Source organism: Geotrypetes seraphini, chromosome 4, assembly GCF_902459505.1.
Source record: "Geotrypetes seraphini chromosome 4, aGeoSer1.1, whole genome shotgun sequence".
Lineage (NCBI taxonomy): Eukaryota > Metazoa > Chordata > Amphibia > Gymnophiona > Dermophiidae > Geotrypetes > Geotrypetes seraphini.
This window is the reverse complement of record NC_047087.1, coordinates 281,122,284-281,142,794: the sequence shown is the minus strand read 5'-3', so window position 1 is coordinate 281,142,794 and position 20,511 is coordinate 281,122,284. Positions and strand designations below refer to the sequence as shown.

The 20,511-nt window shown below is 48.6% G+C and overlaps 1 protein-coding gene across 4 annotated transcripts in view; it reads right to left on the bottom strand.

Annotated features, from left to right (window-relative positions):
* Positions 1-20,511, bottom strand: part of PYROXD2 (pyridine nucleotide-disulphide oxidoreductase domain 2) — a 147,380-nt gene that overhangs the window by 62,893 nt on the left and 63,976 nt on the right. For all 4 annotated transcript variants that reach the window (XM_033941060.1, XM_033941061.1, XM_033941063.1 and 1 more), the window contains 2 exons: positions 19,160-19,257; positions 6,054-6,195 (listed from right to left, as the gene is read on the bottom strand). In XM_033941060.1, the coding sequence (XP_033796951.1) occupies positions 6,054-6,195; positions 19,160-19,257 (240 nt within the window). The remainder of the gene's footprint in view (positions 1-6,053; positions 6,196-19,159; positions 19,258-20,511) is intronic.

Genomic DNA, 20,511 nt, shown 5'->3' with positions numbered 1-20,511 from the left:
GTCGAAGGACAGAAAGAGCTGAGGAGACGAGCGGTGAGCCCTGGTACGGTCAAGGTAGTATGCAAGGGCACGCTTACAGTCCAGCATGTGCAACGCCTGTTCCCCAGGATGAGAATGGGGCTTAGGGAAAAAGACAGGCAACACAATGGACTGGTTGAGGTGGAAGTCCGAGACCACCTTGGGAAGTAATTTAGGATGGGTACGCAGAACCACCTTGTCATGGTGAAAAACAGTGAAAGGTGGGTCGGCAACCAGTGCATGCAGCTCACTAACCCTCCTGGCAGAGGTGATGGCAATGAGGAAAAGCACCTTCCACATAAGAAATTTGAGCGAATTTGTGGCAAGAGGCTCAAAAGGAGGTTTCATGAGGGCTGATAAAACCACATTCAGGTCCCAGACGACTGGAGGAGGCTTCAGAGGTGGTTTGACATTGAAGAGGCCTCTCATGAACCGGGAAACCAGGGGATGAGCCATGAGAGGTTTTCCGAGGATAGGCTCATGAAACGCAGTGATGGCACTGAGGTGGACTCTGATTGAGGTAGACTTGAGGCCAGCGTCGGACAGAGAGAGCAAATAGTCCAGTACAGTTTCCACCGCCAATGAGGTGGGATCTTGGTGATGTAGTAGACACCAAGAGGAGAACCGGGTCCACTTCTGATGGTAACATTGGAGGGTGGCCGGTTTCCTGGAGGCATCCAAAATACGACGGACAGGCTGAGACAGATTCTCTGGAGAGGTCAGCCCGAGAGAAACCAAGCTGTCAAGTGGAGCGAGGACAGATTGGGATGCAGTAGAGACTGATGCTGCTGTGTAAGTAGAGTAGGAAACACAGGAAGAGGAATGGGTTCCCTGGAGCTTAGCTGGAGCAGGAGGGAGAACCAGTGTTGGCGAGGCCACCGAGGGGCGATGAGAATCATGGTGGCTCCTCCTGAGAGAGGAGGGGAGATCCGGTGCTGCCTTGCTTGTTTATGTAGTACATGGCGACTTGGTTGTCTGTGCACAGGAGAAGAACCTGAGGGTAGAGAAGGTGCTGGAAGGCCTTGAGAGCATACAACATGGCCCTGAGTTCCAGGAAATTGATGTGATGTTGACGCTCCTGAGGGGTCCAGAATCCCTGGGTGCGAAGATCTCCCAGGTGAGCTCCACATGCATAGGGGGAGGCATCTGTGGTTATGATCATGGAGTGAGGGGATAGATGAAAGAGGAGACCCCTGGAAAGATTGGTGGAGTTCAACCACCATTGAAGAGATTGCTGAAGAGACGATGTCACAGAGATGGGATGAGAAAGAGGATCCGTGGTCTGTGACCATTGGTTGGCTAGAGTCCATTGAGGCATCCTGAGGTGGAGTCGCGCCAGAGGAAGCACATGGACCGTCGAGGCCATGTGACCAAGGAGGACCATCATCTGCCGAGCTGGAATGGAGTGATGAAGGAGCACCTGACGGCAGAGATGGAGCAGGGTCCGTTGGCGGTCGGAGGGGAGAAACGCCCTCATCAGAGTGGTGTCGAGAACGGCGCCAATGAACTGAAGTCGCTGTGTGGGAAGCAGATGCGACTTGGGGTAGTTGATCTCGAACCCCAGGAGATGGAGGAAGGAGATGGTGTGCTGAGTGGCTTGTAGCACAAGTGGAGACGTAGGTGCTTTCACCAACCAATCGTCCAAGTAGGGGAACACCTGGAGGTTGTGAGACCTGAGAAAGGCCGCCACCACAATAAGGCACTTGGTGAACACCCTGGGTGATGATGCGAGGCCAAAGGGTAGCACATTGTACTGATAGTGGCGGTGCTGTATCTGAAATCGGAGGTAGCGACATGAAGTCAGATGGATTGGAATGTGAGTGTAGGCCTCTTTGAGGTCTAGGGAACATAGCCAGTCGTGTTGAGAGAGAAGAGGGTAAAGCGTGGCAAGGGAGAGCATTCTGAACTTTTCCTTGACCAGACACTTGTTGAGGTCCCGGAGATCGAGGATGGGACGGAGGTCTCCTGTCTTCTTGGGAACCAGGAAGTAGCGGGAGTAGAATCCCTGACCCTTTTGGTCTGAGGGTACCTCTTCGATGGCGTTGAGAAGAAGGAGGGAGTGGACCTCCCTCAGGAGGAGGGAGGATTGGGAGGAGTGGAAAGCAGACTCTATGGGAGGACTGTCTGGTGGAAGAATCTGGAAGTTGAGAGAGTAGCCGTGGCGAATGATGTTGAGGACCCACTGGTCTGATGTGATGAGCTCCCAACGGCTGAGGAAAAGTTGGAGGCGTCCTCCGATAGGCTGAGGAAGAGGCAATGATGGTGGGAGACTGGCTGTGCCCTGGAGAAAGGAGTCAAAAGGGTTGAGATGGTTTTGACGGAGGAAGAGGCTTGGCAGGTTGGTGAGACTGGGAGCGAGTCTGAGTTTGATGCTGGTGACGAGGTCGGCGAGGCTGCTGTTGTGGCGGGTTGAGAGGTCTGGCCGAGAACCTGTGCTGGTAGGAAGACTGCTGTCTGTAGGGGCGAGCAGGCGGAGTCTTCTTTTTAGGTTTCACCAGAGTATCCCACCTGGTCTCGGGTGCCGAGAGTTTCTGGGTTGTTGAGTCTAGGGACTCCCCGAAGAGTTCATCACCAAGACAAGGTGCGTTAGCCAGGCGGTCTTGATGGTTGATGTCAAGGTCAGAAACCCTCAGCCAGGCCAGACGCCGCATGGCAACAGCCATGGCAAGATGCTCGAGAGGTCAGCTCAAATGAGTCATAAATGGAGCGTACCATGAATTTCCGGAGTTGGAGCAGACTGGAAATTTGCTGTTGGAAGAGGGGGACCTTACGTTCAGGGATGTATTTTTGTAAGGCGGAGAGTTGTTGCACCAGATGCTTCATGTAGAAGAAGAAGTGAAAGGTGTAATTATTTGCCCTGTTGGCCAGCATCGCATTCTGGAAAAGGCGCTTGCCAAACTTATCCATAGTTTTCCCCTCTCTGCCAGGAGGGGTGGAGGCATAGACACTGGAGCCCTGAGTTTTCTTCAAGGTGGACTCTACCAGAAGAGATTCATGGGGCAATTGAGGCTTGTCAAACCCTGGGATTGGAATGACCCGGTACAAGCTATCCAGTTTGCGAGGGGCCCCGGGGACAGTGAGGGGGTTCTCCCAATTTTTGTAAAAAGTTTCCCGTAGGATGTCGTGGACGGGTAACTTAAGGAATTCCTTGGGAGGTTGCTCAAAGTCTAGGGCATCGAGAAAAGCCTGGGACTTTTTAGAGTCGGACTCTAAGGGAATGGAAAGAGCCGCCGACATCTCCCTGAGGAATTTGGTGAAAGAGGACTGTTCGGGTTTTGAACCGGTATCAGCCACCGAGGGTTCCTCGTCTGTCGATGAAGCGTCTTCCTCGGTACCGGGTGGGGATTCTTCCCATAAGTCCGGGTCCCTGATGTCAGGGTGCGCACGGCGGGACGTCGGTGTGGAGGGCTCGGTATGGCAGGTCTTGGAGAGAGACTTGCCGGAGCGTACCGAGGCGATACCGGGAGAGGAAGACCGGCGCTGTTCCGGGTGCCGGGAAGGGTCGGTATCAGAGCGGGCCTGCACCCTAGGATGGGAACGGTGTGGTTCAGCCGAGAGCACTGGCATGGAAGTGTTAAGCGGTTTCGAGGGGGTCGACACCGATGGGACCGTGCGAGGCTCGGACCGGTCCTGCACAGGAAGGTGTGGGGCCAACATTGCCTGCAACAGGTGTTAGAGTTGTTGCTGCAGCTGCTGTTGCAATTGGGTTTGGAGTATGGCCGCGATGCGGACTTCCAGGGGAGGCACCGGTACTGCTTTTTTCTTCTTCGGTATCATAGGTGCCGCTCCACGCTCCGGCGATGAGGAGGCCGATGACGAGGCACTCACCGATATCGGAGCGGAGCGTTTGTGGGGTCGGCGCGATGCCGGGAGGACCGGAGTCGCAGCCGTGGCAGGAGGGCGCTCAAGGGAAGTGGAAGGCTTCTTAGCCGGCTTACCTGGGGCCAGCGAACCTGAAGAAGGATCCGGTGGCGTCGAAGTAGTCGGTGCCGACTTTTGAGGTGCTGTCGACGTCGCGGCAGGTTCCATGGCAGATCCGGTACCGAAAATAATATTTTGCTGGATCTGCCTATTTTTCAATGTGCGCTTTTTAAGAGTGGCACAGCGGGTGCAGGTGTCAGCCCGATGATCCGGACCCAAGCACTGCAGGCACCAATTGTGCGGGTTGGTGAGGGAGATCGGGCGTGCACACCGCTGGCACTTCTTAAAGCCCGGCTGAGGGGGCATGAAGGGAAACACGGCCTCCGCAAAATCGAAGACGGAGGCCTGTATGGTGGCAACAGGCCCCGCCAGGGCCGGCCTGAAAAATAAAGAAAAATCGACAATTTTTTTTTTTTTTAAATAAAAAGGGAAGTAACCCGAAGGGAAAAAGAGAAAAAGAACGAAAATTTACGCGAGCGGGAAGGCAGGAACTGACTTTTCAACGGCCATTGAAAACACATGCGTCTTCTTCGCTCCGCGGAAACGAAGAAACTGGGGACCACGCACTCCTCCGTCGGGCGGGAAGGCACTCGTGCATGCGCGGTGCGGCCTACTAGAACTTTCTAGTTAAAAGTGTCCGTACCGGGGCTCCCATGCGTTAAGAATATGCTGCCTGCTTGTCCTGGGATAATGACAATTATCAATCAATATAAATATTAAAGGCTTTCTGAAAATAAAAGGCTTTTAATACAGATTTAAACCTTGGAAATGAAAGTTCTAACTGAATATTCGATGGAAGATTATTCCAATAAAATGGAGAAATAAAAAAATAAGCACAAGCATGAGTAGATTAAACTAATCTGTTAAGTGTCAAGAGAACATAATGATCTAGATCAGCACAGTAGTTCCCAATCCTGTCCTGGAGGACCACCAGCCAAGTCAGATTTTGGGATAGCCCTAATGAATATGCATGAGAGAGATTTGCATATAATGAAGGTGAAAGGCATGCAAATCTCCTCAATGCATATTCATTAGGGCTATCCTGAAAACCTGACTGGCTGGTGGTCCTCCAGGACAGGGTTGGGAACCATTGATCTAGATCAGGGGTAGGCAATTCCGGTCCTCGAGAGCCAGAGCAAGGTCAAGTTTTCAGGATATCCACAATACATATGCATGAGATAGATTTGCATCTCAAGGAGGCAGTGCATGCAAATCCATCTCATACATATTCATTGTGGATATCCTGAAAACCTGACCTGGCTCCGGCTCTCGAAGACCGGAATTGCCTACCCCTGATCTAGATGGTGTGTATGGAATAGTGATTAATGCTAAATACAGTGAATGAACAGTGTGTAAAACTTTAAAAGACACTATATTTTAAAAATACATCTATACTGCACTGGAAGCCAGTGTAAACGAATCAATAATGGTGTAACATGATCATAAAGTTTAGCTATGCAAAGTAACCTAGCCACCAAATTCTGCCATGTTTGAAGATGACGCAAACCTACAGAGGAAATGCCACAATATACCGTTTTACAATAATCAATCAGAAACAAAACAAATGTTTTATAGAGTCTCTATTAAGAACTTTTCCTTAACTTCTTGAAGACCAAGGGGCATAGTTATCAACATGGGCTACCAATAAGACGTGTTATTTTACCAAGGTGCGCTGATTTAGTGTGCGCTAAATGCTAAGACATCCGTTATATTCCTATGGGCATCTTAGCATTTAGCGCGTGCTAAATCGGTTATCGCACCTTAATAAAAGAACCCCTAAGTTAGCACAGGTCCCATTTTATGGAAAGGCACCTAGCTGCTAATAACTGGGATATGACACTGCCACGTTCCCTTAACACTACGTCACAGTGCATAGAAAGAAACTTTCCAACGCTCATATTCTAATTGTAAATTATCAATGAATTTAACATGACAAAAAGTTCTTCCATGACCTACAGTAAAATGATTTAATTGCCATTTCACTAAATGGCAATACTACTGAGATTAGAGGTGGTGGTATGTGACCGACTGTCCGAATGCCCCTCGTACTTTATAGCAAAACAAAAGTACATGGGTGGATGATTACAATAGCTGAAGAAGAAGTGATGTCCTACTTTCTCTGTGAAGATTTCAGCTCCATGTGATGCTGCAGCCCTTGCGATCGCATGAGAAACGCCACTCATCCCCCCTTCCACATAACCCCAGGCTCCCTTCTTTCCTTCCAGTTCCCCCATGACATGGTGCAGTAGCACATATCTGAAAGAAGAGAGAAAACAATGTGCCTCTTAAACCATAAGGTAAGGACTGTCTATAGATCAGCAGTGGCTTCAAAACCTATCCTAGCAGACCCTCAGATCAGTGGCATAATAAGGGGGGGGGGGGCGGTCCACCCCAGGCACGATCTTCCTCTGGGCGCTGGCACCCCTCCTCATCTCCGTGCCCCCTCCCTTCCCACTCCTCCCCCTGTTGCGCACCTGTGTTTCTTCCCCATACCTTTTTAAGTTTGGCGTGATCAGCAACAAACTTGCTGCTCGCGTTGGCTTCGGCGCTTTCTCTGATCAGAGAGAACGCCGAAGCTGACGCAAGCAGCAAAGTTCAATGCCGCTCGCGCCGAAATTTTAAAGGTACAGGGAAGGGAGGCGCGTGTGCGTGGCGGGGGGAGGGGTGGGGAAGAGGGGAGTCAATGCCCCGGGTGCCAGTCACCCTCAGACACTTGGGTTTTTAGGATATGCACAAAGACTATGTATGAGAAAAATCCGCATGCAATGGAGGCAGTAGATGCAAATCTACCTTATAAATATTCATTGTGAATATCCCGAAAACCTAACTGGCTGGGACTCTTCCAGAACAGGTTTGGGTACTGCTGCTCTAGTAGTAGAAAAGATCATGGCCAACGACTGATAATGAACTGATTTCAGTTGAAATCTTTTTTTTTTTTTAATTAAAGCAAAAGTCACAAAACATAAGCTGTTTAACATTAACAATGGCAATAATTTCCAAAGTAGACCATTGAATGAATCACATACCGTATCTAATGTATCACATGCTGTATCTAATGTACGAGCTGTAATAAAGAAACACCAGTTTTTTTTACAAACCTTACAACAGAAGGACTTGATTCTTTGTAGCCTCCTGCCAACCCACTAGTACTCCCTTCCCTCCACCTCCCCCAGCTCTACCCAAATCCATCCAAACATTGAAAGGCTCTCAACCAATAAGGACTTAAGCCCAATATTACCACTGGACATAATTTCCATCAAGCATCAAATAAGGAACTTATTTAGAATTAAACTCCTTGTTCTTGAAGACACAAGAGTGGATATAGAAGACCAAATATCCAAAAAATGTTTCCTAGGCTTTTCAGTAAAATTTGCTTCTTTAGTTTCCAACATCATAAAAGTTATGCAACTGATACCACCACTGCCAAAATGAAGGACTATCAGTATGATCCCACTGTTGGAGGATACACTTTTACCCACTAAAGTCGCTTTTTGAACAAATTGCTTATGAATCTTAACCAATCTCCCCCACTATCTAGCACTTCTATTTGAAAGTAGTATGAATATGGGACTCCAACAAGGAACCCAAGTAATCAAAAATTTCCCTTCAAAAGTCTTGAATAAAAAAAAATATATATTCAAAAATTGGTGGAAAAAATGTCCATTTTTGAATCCGCAAGATGTCTATCCTTTTTTTTTCCAAAAATAGCCCAACTAGATGTCTAATTTTTTTGCCGATATCAACAAAAAGACAAGATTTTTTTTTAAAAAAAGTCTAATACAAGCCATTTGCATGTAGGAGGGGCCAGCATTTTTCAAAATGTCCAAAGTTGGACTTGGACACCATATTGAAAATTCCCCTCCACACCATGTTTTTTCTAGCAGAACATCTGCATCAAAATAGAGGCCACTGGGTCAGTAATGTGCAGTCACATGATCGGTGGACTTATTCTAATTTGGCTGGTTGGTTGGGGGGAGGTGCCTATGCTTCAGCATGTGTTAAATGTTCTCTGCACTATTTCTCCTCACACCTGGTGAGGTCCCACTTGGGAGTTGTTGGTGAGGCCTCACTTGGAGTATTGTGTTCAGTTTTGGAGACCGTATCTGGCAAAGGACATAAGAAGACTTGAAGCGGTCCAGAGGAGGGCGATGAAAATGATAGGAGGTTTGTGTCAAGAGAATGGAAGCCCTGAATATGTATACCCTAGAGGAAAGGAGGGACAGGGGAGATATAATTCAGATGTTTAAGTACTTGAAAGGTATAAATGTAGAACAAAATCTTTTCAAGAGAAAGGAAAATGGTAAAACCAGAGGGCATAATTTGAGGCTGAGGGGTAGGAGACTCAAGAGCAATGTAAGGAAATTCTTCTTTATGGAGAGGGTGGTAGATGTCTGGAATGCGCTCCCGAGAGAGGTGGTGGAAAGGAAAATGGTGACGGAGTTCAAAAAAGCATGGGGTGAATACAGAGGATCTAGAATTAGAAAATAATAGTAAATATTGAAGGAACTAAGGCCAGTACTGGGCAGACTTGCACGGTCTGTGTCTGTATATGGCCTTTTGGTTGAGGATGGGCTGGGGAGGGCTTCAATGGCTGGGAGGGTGTAGATGGGCTGGAGTGAGCTTTGACAGAGACTTCAGAAGTTGGAACCTCCACAGTACTGGGCAAAGCTTTGGATTCTTGCCCAGAAATAGCTAAGAAGAAGAAAAAAAAAAATTAAATTGAATCAGGTTGGGCAGACTGGATGGACCATTCGGGTCTTTATCTGCCGTCATCTACTATGTTACTATGCCTCCAGCCTGGGCATTTAACTTAATATAGCAGCCACTGCAACCAGCAAGATCCTGTGGAGTGTGCTGTGGCATGCAGCTTCACAAGTGGACCCACTGTTGCTTCTGCATGTATCCCTTCCATTAAGCACCAGGCATAGCCACGGAGCACAAGATATGTGCATCTTGCTCCAAGTCCCCTCCTGTCCGCTACATCCATCTAATGTGCTATAATGGCATACAGCCATGCCCATCTTGGTTCCCCCTCCACTGCAGACCTTTGCTGCTCTGAGAAGCAGGCAGGCTGCAGAGTCAGAGCCTGACATAGGCCAGGTACTGGCGCCCAAGAGAACATACCTGAACTGAGCTGAGCAAGTAAGCAAATACCATACTAGTACACAGTGCACTGCAAATCACACCTGACCTATCCTGCTCTGAGCAGACTGCAGCCCACAGTGAACAGGTCAGAATTCCTCAAATGATGATCACATTAGCAGAAGCTGTCCCCTCATGCCTTTCCCCCATCAGTCCATCCCAGGGGACTACTTCAAACAGGATGAGAGACACAGTAGGCAGTGCCAGCCAGCACTCAACCAGAGAAGTCAGATAGGAAGGGGCCAAGACCAAAACCAGGGACAGGCAATCTGAAAAACAGAAGGATGAGGAAGCGCAGGGAACTGTCCACTCACTAACAGCACTGAGTGGCCTGGCCTCAGATAGTGATTGTGGCCAAAGGATAAACCAAACTTTCATTAATAAAAGCAGCATACATAGAATTGTAGGGTCCGATAGTCAAAGGATTTAAGTTTCAAATTTGCAAGGGCTGAGCGCCTGAATTTATACTCAGAATTTAGAAGAATAAAAAGTGGGTGGCAACAAGGATGGATTTAGGGTGGAGAGAAAGTTTAAGAGCATAGCAATGGTTTTTTTTTTAGCACCACGCTCAAAATCTAGGCACACGAATGGCAGGCCTAAACTTATAAGCAACATTTTGATCTCCTAAATTTAGATGAATTTTCAGCTGTAAATGTAGCGCCCAATATTCAAAAGCACTTAAGTGGGCAGGAAAGGCTTCTGCCTGTTTACATGGTGCTCAGCGCCCTGGCCATTGATATTCAATGGAATTTAACTGGGCAGTGGTGCTGTATAGCAGGTGTCGGGGCAGTCCATAGACGGAGGATACCACCAATATTCAGTTTTTTAACCAGTTAAGCAAGTGGATAAAGTTAGGACAGCAAAAAAGTTGTCCTATCTGCAAAACTTAAGGACATGGCGTTACTCGAGAGGGTTCAGAGGAGAGCGACGCGTCTGATAAAGGGGATGGAAAACCTTTCATACGCTGAGAGATTGGAGAAACTGGGTCTCTTTTCCCTGGAGAAGAGGAGACTTAGAGAGGATATGATAGAGACTTACAAGATCATGAAGGGCATAGAGAGAGTGGAGAGGGACAGATTCTTCAAACTTTCGAAAAATAAGAGAACAAGAGGGCATTCGGAAAAGTTGAAAGGGGACAGATTCAAAACGAATGCTAGGAAGTTCTTTATCCAACGTGTGGTGGACACATGGAATGCGCTTCCAGAGGGCGTAATAGGGCAGAGTACGGTACTGGGGTTCAAGAAAGGATTGGACAATTTCCTGCTGAAAAAGGGAATAGAGGGGTATAAATAGAGGATTACTGCACAGGTCCTGGACCTGTTGGGCCACCGTGTAAGCGGACTGCTGGGCACGATGGACCTCAGGTCTGACCCAGTGGAGGCTTTGCTTATGTTCTTATGCTTATGTTATGTTTAAATGTGTTTATTCATTTTAACGTGCAAAAAACAACTACAACCAGAGTAATCAATACAGAATATAGACATATTTGCACAAAAGTAGAATCAGCCATCCCAACCCCCCATCCCCCAATATAACCCCAAACAGAAAATCCCTGGAGAAAAAAAAAATATCAAAATTCTCATTTAAGAGTTCAAGAGTCTGTTCCTGGCCGCTGGAGTAAGGGTCATCCAAAAGCGCTCCCAAATCACAGTAAATCTTCGGCCTGGACCTGAATCAAGGTCAGTGAAGTGCCGACGTTCCAAAGAGGCATGGATGATCATTAAAGATTTCCATTGGCTGTAGGTCGGGGCATCGCTAGCTAGCCATTGTAATAGTATCGCTTTTTTACCAAACAATGTGGCTCTAGCCAAGAAGGCTGACATGCCTTTAGGTTTGGGAGAGACAACATCATAGAAACCAAATAGCGCTCTAGGGGCTGGAGACCACCGTCGATCCCAAAGAGTGGAAATGAAAGATCCCAAACGATGCCAAAACTGAAGGACACCAGGGCAGAACCAAAACATATGGCCCAAAGATGCATTTATTTGTGAACATTTAGGGCATTGATGAGTCTGAGAAATGCCCATCCGATAGGCTCATATGGGGGAAATGTAAAGGCGAAGAATAAATTTCAATTGTAGTTCCCAGTGCAAAGTATTAGTAGACAGTTTTCTCAAATTTTTGAGAACTTGCTGTATCTGACACGAAGTAAGAGTACATTGTAAATCCTCAGCCCAAGTGTCTGCTAAAATAGCAAAGTTGTGTCCAGCTTGACAGTCACGAATACCCACATGATGAAAGCGAAGCGGAATTAATTGTTGTGCAGAAAAACTGAACATTTCAGAAAGAGTTTCATGGCAAGTGTTCGTAAAATGATGTGCAGGCATGGACTGTATATAGTGACGATCTTGAAAGTATGCAAAATAGTCAGTTGCAGACAGTCCGAAAGTATGTTGTAAGGAAGTAAAAGAGGCAAATCGCCCCTCATCCGTATATAACTGAAAAATATAACATAACCCCAAAGAGGCCCATCTCTTAAAAGACACAGAATGAATACCTGGTAAAAAATCTCCATTTCCCTGTAGAGGAAGGAAGGGAGAAATCCTTGGTGACAAATGCAAACATGTGCATATCCAATGCCAAGTTCGCCTAGCAGGCGCAAATATAGGATAATTTGCCACTACTAGACGAAGAGCCGGGGCTGTCACGTGTAACATATAACTAATATGGTGAGGGACCAACAATGAGAGTTCCAGGGGAGTGTCAGAAAAATAAGATGTACCCCTGAACCAATCATTAATGTGTCTCATCTGACAAGCCATTGCATACCACTGAATGTTCAAAAGACCATATCCCCCCCGGTCTCTGGGGAGGCACATCCTAGTAAAAGTCATACGTGGTCTTTTGCCTCTCCAGAGAAACCTCTGTATCCCTCTAGTAAGTTGTACTTGAGTAGCTAACGACACTAAAAGAGGGAGTACCTGAAATCGATAGAGCCATTTGGGGAACAACACCATATTATACAGGGCCACTCGACCCGCTACTGATAAGGGGAAAACCCGCCAAGTCTGGAGCGAATTCAAAGTATCTTCCAATAAGGACGTCACATTACAATCATATAAAGTAGTAAGATCACGAGGTAACCACACTCCAAGATATTTAATGGAGGTCTGGGCCCAAGCGAAGGGGAAATCACCCACCCATGTGTCTGGAATTGTTGATGGAAAAGCCAAAACGGTAGATTTTTGATAGTTAAGGGAAAAACCAGAGTAAAAATGAAACTCCTCTAAGGAATGTTGTAAATGACTGATGGAACGCTGTGGCTGAGTCAATGTAAAAAGTAAGTCATCCGCGAACGCCAATATTTTAATAGTCTGATGGGAAAATGGTACTCCCACTACATCCGGATCTTTAGATACAGTTCACAAGAACGGTTCCAAATAAAGCAGGAAAAGGAGTGGAGACAAGGGACATCCCTGCCTCGTGCCCCTACCAATCGAAAAAGCCTCCGTTATAATATTATTAACTAGCAAGCGAGCCATCGGTCCGCTATACAGGGTTCGGACCGCTCTAGCATACCAGCCCGCAATACCTAAATAATCCAGTACCTCAAACAGATACCCCCAGTCTACTTGATCAAAAGCACGGGCAGCGTCTAGACTCACCAACAGTATAGGTATATTCTGTGATTGAGTATGAGCCATAGTCAAGATCACTCGACGAACATTATGGACTGCCTGTCTGCCCTTCACAAAACCCACCTGTTCCGGACTAATGATCCTAGGGAGTAGGAGAGCAAGTCTATCTGCCAAAATTTTAGCTAGGATTTTAATATCCACATTTAGGAGGGAAATAGGGCGATAAGCCTCAGGAGAACCAGAGTCCTTACCCGGCTTCAGAATAAGTGTTATGAGGGCCTCATTGGCACCCTCCGGGAAACTGCCATTCGTTATAACCTGGTCATAGTAGTCCCGTAAAGGATATCCAATCAGAGAGGATAACAATTTATAAAATTTGGCCGTAAAGCCATCTGGTCCGGGGACAGAATAATTCCTCTGAAGCTGTATCGCCTTTTGCAATTCCTTAAGGGTCAGGGGAGCATTAAGAAGATCTACATCCGATTCCATCAACTGTGGAAGACCAGAATCCTCCAAGTAATCTCTCAAGAGGGGCCCCCCTGTTTGATCCCGTTTTTCATAAAAATCCCGAAAATAATTCAAGAATATATTCGCAATCTTATCCGTTGTATGACGCAATGTCCCCCCAGCGTCCCGGAGACCAAAAATAAATCGGGAACCTCTCGCCCGTTTAGTCAAGGTGGCTAATAATTTCCCCGAACGATTACCGTAGCGATGATATTTGAAACGCTGATAAAATAACATCTTCATCGTACGCTCATGTATGTATGAATTAAGTGTGGTTTCTATAGACAGTAAATTCTCTTTCGTAACAAGAGTAGGATTAGCCACATATTGCCGTTTCGCTATAGCCAAATCACGTTCCAAACGTAATATTCCTCGAGATAACTGACGATTTCTCGCTACAATATAAGCGATACATTCCCCTCTCAAAACCACTTTGGCCGTGTTCCAAAATAATTCCGGTTCCGATAGATGTTGACTATTAAATTCCAAAAAGTCTTTCCATTTGGTCAGCAAAAATTGTTTAAAATGAACGTCGGAGACCAAATAACTCGGAAAGCGCCACTGAGAGGGGCCCCGAACAACAAAGCCCACATTAACCTCAACCCAGATCATGGAATGATCTGAAATAGCCGATGGGCCTATAGTAGCTGCATCAATATGATGGAATGATGGTCGAGTTACAAGAATATAATCAATTCTAGAGAGTGTGCCATGGGCCCGAGATCTGTGAGTATAATCACGCCCCGTAGTGTGAAATATACGCCAAGGATCAACCAAGTCCAAGGTCTTACACAAATAGGGTATACCCCGCCTACCAGACTCAACCACAGATACACTGGGATTAGATCTATCAATACTCTGATCCAGAACCTGATTATAATCCCCAGCAAGAAATATCGAGTCAGTCATATGTTCCAGCAGTAAACTTGTGATATGTTCAAAAAAGGAGTGATCATATACATTAGGAGCGTATAAATTTTGTAAATAGAAGGAATAGGTGCCCACCGTAATGGAGACCAAGATACAGTGGTGCCTCACACAACGAACTTAATTGGTTCCAGGAGCAAGTTTGTTATGCGAAACGTTCGTTATGTGAAACGCGTTTTCCCATAAGAATACATGTAAAAAAAAATAATTCGTTCTGCAGCATAAAATATGCTAAGATGACATAAAAAAAGATAAATTTTTGGTTATTATTTTTATTTAGATACATCTAAAAACATAATTGTTTTTTAAAACAACACACATTTTTTAAATTTAAAGACAGACTAAGTAGAGTCTAATTTTACAGTGAGAGAGGGCAGAGTCTCAGCGGCAAAAACTGGGACTTAACTGTTCATTTTTTTTTTTTTCTACCGTGTTTCCCCGATGATAAGGCAGGGCCATCAAATAAGACAGCCCCCCCTTTTTAGAAAAAAATGTAAAATAAGGCACCCCCCCGCAAATAAGCCACCCACCGATACCTGCGCTTACCCGAATCGGGTGGTACGGTGGGTGACTCCGTGTGGTCCCTGGCACCCCCGACACGATCGGGGCAAGAGGGAGCTCAAGCCCTCTTGCCCCCCCGACTCCCCGACACGATCGGGGCAAGAGGGAGCCCAAGCCCTCTTGCCCCCCGACTCCCCGACACGATCGGGGCAAGAGGGAGCCCAAGCCCTCTTGCCCCCCCCCCCGACTCCCCGACACGATCGGGGCAAGAGGGAGCCCAAGCCCTCTTGCCCCCCGACTCCCCGACACGATCGGGGCAAGAGGGAGCCCAAGCCCTCTTGCCCCCCCGACTCCCCGACACGATCGGGGCAAGAGGGAGCCCAAGCCCTCTTGCCCCCCCGACTCCCCGACACGATCGGGGCAAGAGGGAGCCCAAGCCCTCTTGCCCCGCCGATTCCCCAACTCCCCGACAATATCGGGCCAGGAGGGAGCTCAAGTCCTCCTGGCCACGGCGACCCCCTAACCCCACCCTGCACTACATTACGGGCAGGAGGGATCCCAGGCCCTCCTGCCCTCGACGCAAACCCCCCCTCCCCCCAACGACCGCCCCCCCCAAGAACCTCCGACCGCCCCCCCAGCCGACCCGCGACCCCCCTGGCCGACCCCCACGACACCCCCAACCCCCTTCCCCGTACCTTTCTGTAGTTGGCCGGACAGACGGGAGCCAAACCCGCCTGTCCGGCAGGCAGCCAACGACGGAATGAGGCCGGATTGGCCCATCCGTCCCAAAGCTCCGCCTACTGGTGGGGCCTAAGGCGCCTGGGCCAATCAGAATAGGCCCGGGAGCCTTAGGTCCCTCCTGGGGGCAGGGCCTGAGGCACATGGTCGGGTTGGGCCCATGTGCCTCAGGCCCCGCCCCCAGGAGGGACCTAAGGCTCCCGGGCCTATTCTGATTGGCCCAGGCGCCTTAGGCCCCACCAGTAGGCGGAGCTTTGGGACGGATGGGCCAATCCGGCCTCATTCCGTCGTTGGCTGCCTGCCGGACAGGCGGGTTTGGCTCCCGTCTGTCCGGCCAAACTACAGAAAGGTACGGGGAAGGGGGTTGGGGGTGTCGTGGGGGTCGGCCAGGGGGGTCGCGGGTCGGCTGGGGGGCGGTCGGAGGTTCTTGGGGGGGGCGGTCGTTGGGGGGAGGGGGGGTTTGCGTCGAGGGCAGGAGGGCCTGGGATCCCTCCTGCCCGTAATGTAGTGCAGGGTGGGGTTAGGGGGTCGCCGTGGCCAGGAGGACTTGGGCTCCCTCCTGGCCCGATCGTGTCGGGGAGTCGGGGGGGGCAAGAGGGCTTGGGCTCCCTCTTGCCCCGATCGTGGAGGGGAGTCGGGGGGGCAAGAGGGCTTGGGCTCCCTCTTGCCCCGATCGTGTCGGGGAGTCGGGGGGGCAAGAGGGCTTGAGCTCCCTCTTGCCCCGATCGTGTCGGGGAGTCGGGGGGGCAAGAGGGCTTGGGCTCCTCTTGCCCCGATCGTGTCGGGGAGTCGGGGGGGCAAGAGGGCTTGAGCTCCCTCTTGCCCCGATCGTGTCGGGGAGTCGGGGGGGGCAAGGGGGCTGGGGCCCCCTCTTGCCCCGATCGTGTCGGGGAGTCGGGGGGGCAAGAGGGCTTGGGCTCCCTCTTGCCCCGATCGTGTCGGGGAGTCAGGGGGGCAAGAGGGCTTGAGCTCCCTCTTGCCCCGATCGTGTCGGGGAGTCGGGGGGCAAGAGGGCTTGGGCTCCCTCTTGCCCCGATCGAGTCGGGGAGTCGGGGGGGGGCAAGAGGGCTTGGGCTCCCTCTTGCCCCGATCGTGTCGGGGAGTCGGGGGGGGGCAAGAGGGAGCCAGGCGGAGAGAGGGCAGTTAAGCGCAGTGCCTGCGCGGAAGGATGCAGCTCGGGCGACTTCGTTGTGTGAAACGAAGTTCGTTGTACGAATCAAGACATAAAGTTCGTTGTGCGCAGCGTTCGCTGTGCGAGGCGTCCGTTATGCGAGGCACCACTGTATATCGTCCCTGAGGATCCTTCTCCACCAACCGGACCTTACAGGGCAAAGATTTGTGAATCATAATCGCCACCCCTGCTTTTTTCTGGGGTGATGATGCTGCATAAACGGCCCCTACCCAAGATTTTTTCAATTTAGAGTGTTCAACATCGGTTAGTCGTGTTTCTTGTAAACACACGATATCTGCTTTATGATGTTTAAGTTGATTGAGGATCTTTGTTCTCTTGACAGGGGAAGAAATGCCTGAAACATTCCAGGACACAATTCGTATGGAATTAGTTAAGGACATGTCAAATCCCAGAATCTAATGTAATAGATGGCCCAATCCAAAATGTCCAAACTATCCCAGGTACCCAGCCCTACCCGGGATATAGAAATAGAAGAAGTTACTAATATGAACATAATAAAAACTGTATGCAACATGATCTCTCCAGCATCCAAAAAGAAAGTATTCCCATGGGTCCTAGGACCCCACCCCGTCAGCAGAATATTACCAGGGACCTCCAGGAAAGAAGGACTCAGCCCAAAAAGAAAGAAAAATATAAAAAAGAACATTAAAATAGTAACCCCCCCCCATCAAACGTCGCTCCCCGTGCCACCCCCCCACCCAACCCACCCATCCCCCCCTCTATCACCAACCTCCCCCTCTGTGCTAGACACATCTTCAGAAACACCGCGGGTGGTACCAAAGATGTGTAAGGTCACGAGAAGGATGCCACCCCGAGCCCCGAGTCAACCAGTAGTATAAATTTTAGGCATGTCTACAAATATAAAACTAGCCCAACATGAACATGAGAAAAAACAATAGAACTAAATATAACAGTCCAAACGATGAAGGTAAATCAATGTCCAAACACCCGACGAAGGTGTTATTTATCCAATACCACACAAATCTAATGAATGGTCTCGAAAGACCGATTTCCAGAGAGCAATCAAGCTAAACAAGGAACAATTATGTAGTAAGTGCCCTCTCAACCATTTGGACTTGGAGGCTAAAGCATATGGGTATTGAGATATGTGGCTGCATCCACTGAAGAGTCAAATGAGTGCCACTGGCCCTGATGCTGTAATTTCAAAATGGCCAGGTACAGGAACATGAATCTCACTTTTTTATCCGCCAATGCGGAACAAAGAGGATAGAATAATTTTCTCTTCTCCGTTAAAGCAGCAGAATAATCCTGAAAAATTCGAATCTCTGCCTCCCCATATTTCAACTGGTCTCGTTGTTGTTTGTACTGCCGAAGGATTTCCACTTTATGTTGATAGTTGAGCACTTTTACAATAATCATGCGTGGTCGTGTAGCCCCGGTCTGCTCCCGGCCAATACGATGGGCTCCTTCCAGGCGTAGGGGGCCCATATCACCCCGTAGTGGAAAAGTATCTCTCAACCAGGTCTCTATTGTATGTAGTAGGGCTGGTCCTGTAATAGTTTCAGGAAACCCCAGAAAACGCAGGTTCGACCGACGGGACCGATTTTCCAGGTCCTCAATGCGGTCATCCTGCTTTCTGGTGAGAGCCAATAAAGCCTGCAGCTCAGTTGAATGAGTCCCCTGGACATCCTCCACACCAGAGACTCGAGTTTCCAACACTGCAGTACAGCCGACCGTATCTGCAAGCTTGGATTCCAGCCTCTGAAGCTGTTCGGAGAGGCGATCCAAGCTGGGCTGCAGCACTGAGGTCACCGCCTTGGAAATATCGGTCAGAGCCTCTGGGGAAAGGTGACTCAGTGCCGGTGCTGATCCGGCCGCCATTTTTTCTTCTCCCGGCCTCGCGCGTTCACGATCCTTTTTCGCGGATCGGGAGGCCATCGGGTGAGTGGGGGATGCCAGATAGCGGTCCATACACCACCCCAGCTGCGATCCGGGCAAAGAGGAGCTCTATACCTTCCGTTCGGCTGTAAAATTGCGAAAGGTCGACTCGGGGCCCGGGAGCTCAGGCCAGCTGCGTCTGCCCGGGCTTACAGCATCACGTGACCTCTTCTTATGCTTATGTTAAAACTAAAGGTACACCAGTCTGAATATCGACCAGTATGTGGTTAAATTCCGGGTGGCCAATGTGAACTAGATATTCAATGCTGGTGCCTGGATATGGCCCAGTATTGAATATCTGGACATAGTTCAGCCTGCGGTGGTCAGGAGTTTAAAAGCCACTGACTGCCAAAGGCTTAATATCTCCTCCTTAGGATTCTAACCCCCCCCTTACTAAACCATGATAGCAGTTATTAGCGCAGGGAGCCACGCTGCTCCCAATGCTCACAGAAACTTTATGAGTATTGGGAGCTGCGTGGAGCATTCAGCGCGGCTCCCTGCGCTAATAACCGCTATCGTGGTTTAGGAAAAGGAGGGGGGGTGTTTGGCTGAAAATAGGGCACAAATTTAGCTGCATAAATTTAGAAACTAAATTTTTTTAAAAATATTGGGCTAATGTGAATGTTGCTGCTACAATGAGACTATAGAAAATACCCCCCAGACCTGTTCCTGCTATCTGCTCTTGCTGAAGCCATCTAGAAAGACTTGAAAGTGTCACTAGAATGTGTCACCTTACCCACTTCCAGGTGTATGAGGGCTTAACATTGCACCAATCAAAGCATCAGTTGCCAACGTTGACTTCAGAGGCTCAGACTCGAACCAATGATCCAAAATCTAGAAAAAAAAGCACTTTAGAATATAAATTCCAAAGCATTTTATATAATTAGTCCCCAGAAGAGATTTAAGGTGGAATGCTTAAATAAATTTAAAAAACAACGCATATCATACTGTAAAATAAATGCAACATGTCATAAATCATTGCAAATAAAAAAAAAAAGTGTGTTATGTTTCTTAAAAATAGTTCTTTTGGCATGTATACTTCCTCCAGCTCTACCAGTTTTACATATAAGCTCCTTAATTTCTGGATCCTGCAACTGAAACAGATTTTGAGCTGCACTGCAGCTTTTTAGAAAAATCAGTGTTATTTCATATTCTGATATACTGAAATATCAAAAACATGTGGGACCCTCATTAGCCCAATATGCTCCTTCATTCAGAACCATACCAAGTCAGAGTAGATTAGAGGTCAACGTTCCCTCTAAGCCAGGGGTGTCCAATGTCGGTCCTCGAGGGCCGCAGTCAAGTCGGATTTTCAGGATTTCCCCAATGAATATACATGAGGTCTATTTGCATGCACTGCTTTCATTGTATGCTAATAGATCTCATGCATATTCATTGGGGAAATCCTGAAAACCCGACTGGATTGCGGCCCTCGAGGACTGACATTGGACACCCCTGCTCTAAGCTGTGCAGCTGCGCACCTCCCGATAAGAAGCCACGCAATTGTTCTGGGTCACCATGCAGCCTACTCACCAGAGACAGTGCTCTTTCTGCTTTCTCACTGCCGCCGTTGCTGCTACTGCAACTTTCCCAAATCAGAGGCAGTAGCAAAAACAAAATACAGACTGTAGGACCACACTGTACCTAACCTCGGATGCTAGACAGAGTCACTTCTGAGTGACTGATCAGCCAGCAGGGAGAGCATCAAGAAAAGGTGCCCCATTTTCCCTCCCCCACAAACCCCCCCCCCCCCGAAGGAGGCATGCTGTGGTCTGGTGGGCTGCCACTGCCCCTGACATCTCCAAGCTCCCCCTTTACCATTTATTTGAAAAAGTTTCTAAGGAGGGTGCTCACTTGCTCACCCCTTCAAAATGGTGGCCTTCCCAGTGCAACTTGGGATTCACTAGAAGGGGCCTAAGGCCCTAATTAGCTCAGGCAGCTAAGGCCCCACCCAGGGGTAGGGCCTTACATGCATAAGCCAATGAGGCTCCTACCCAGTGCATCCCTGGATGCACCAGAAAGGGGAAGAAGGCTTGCCATTTTGAAAAGGCAGTCTTGCCTGCAGGAGGGAGTGGGCATCCCTCCTGC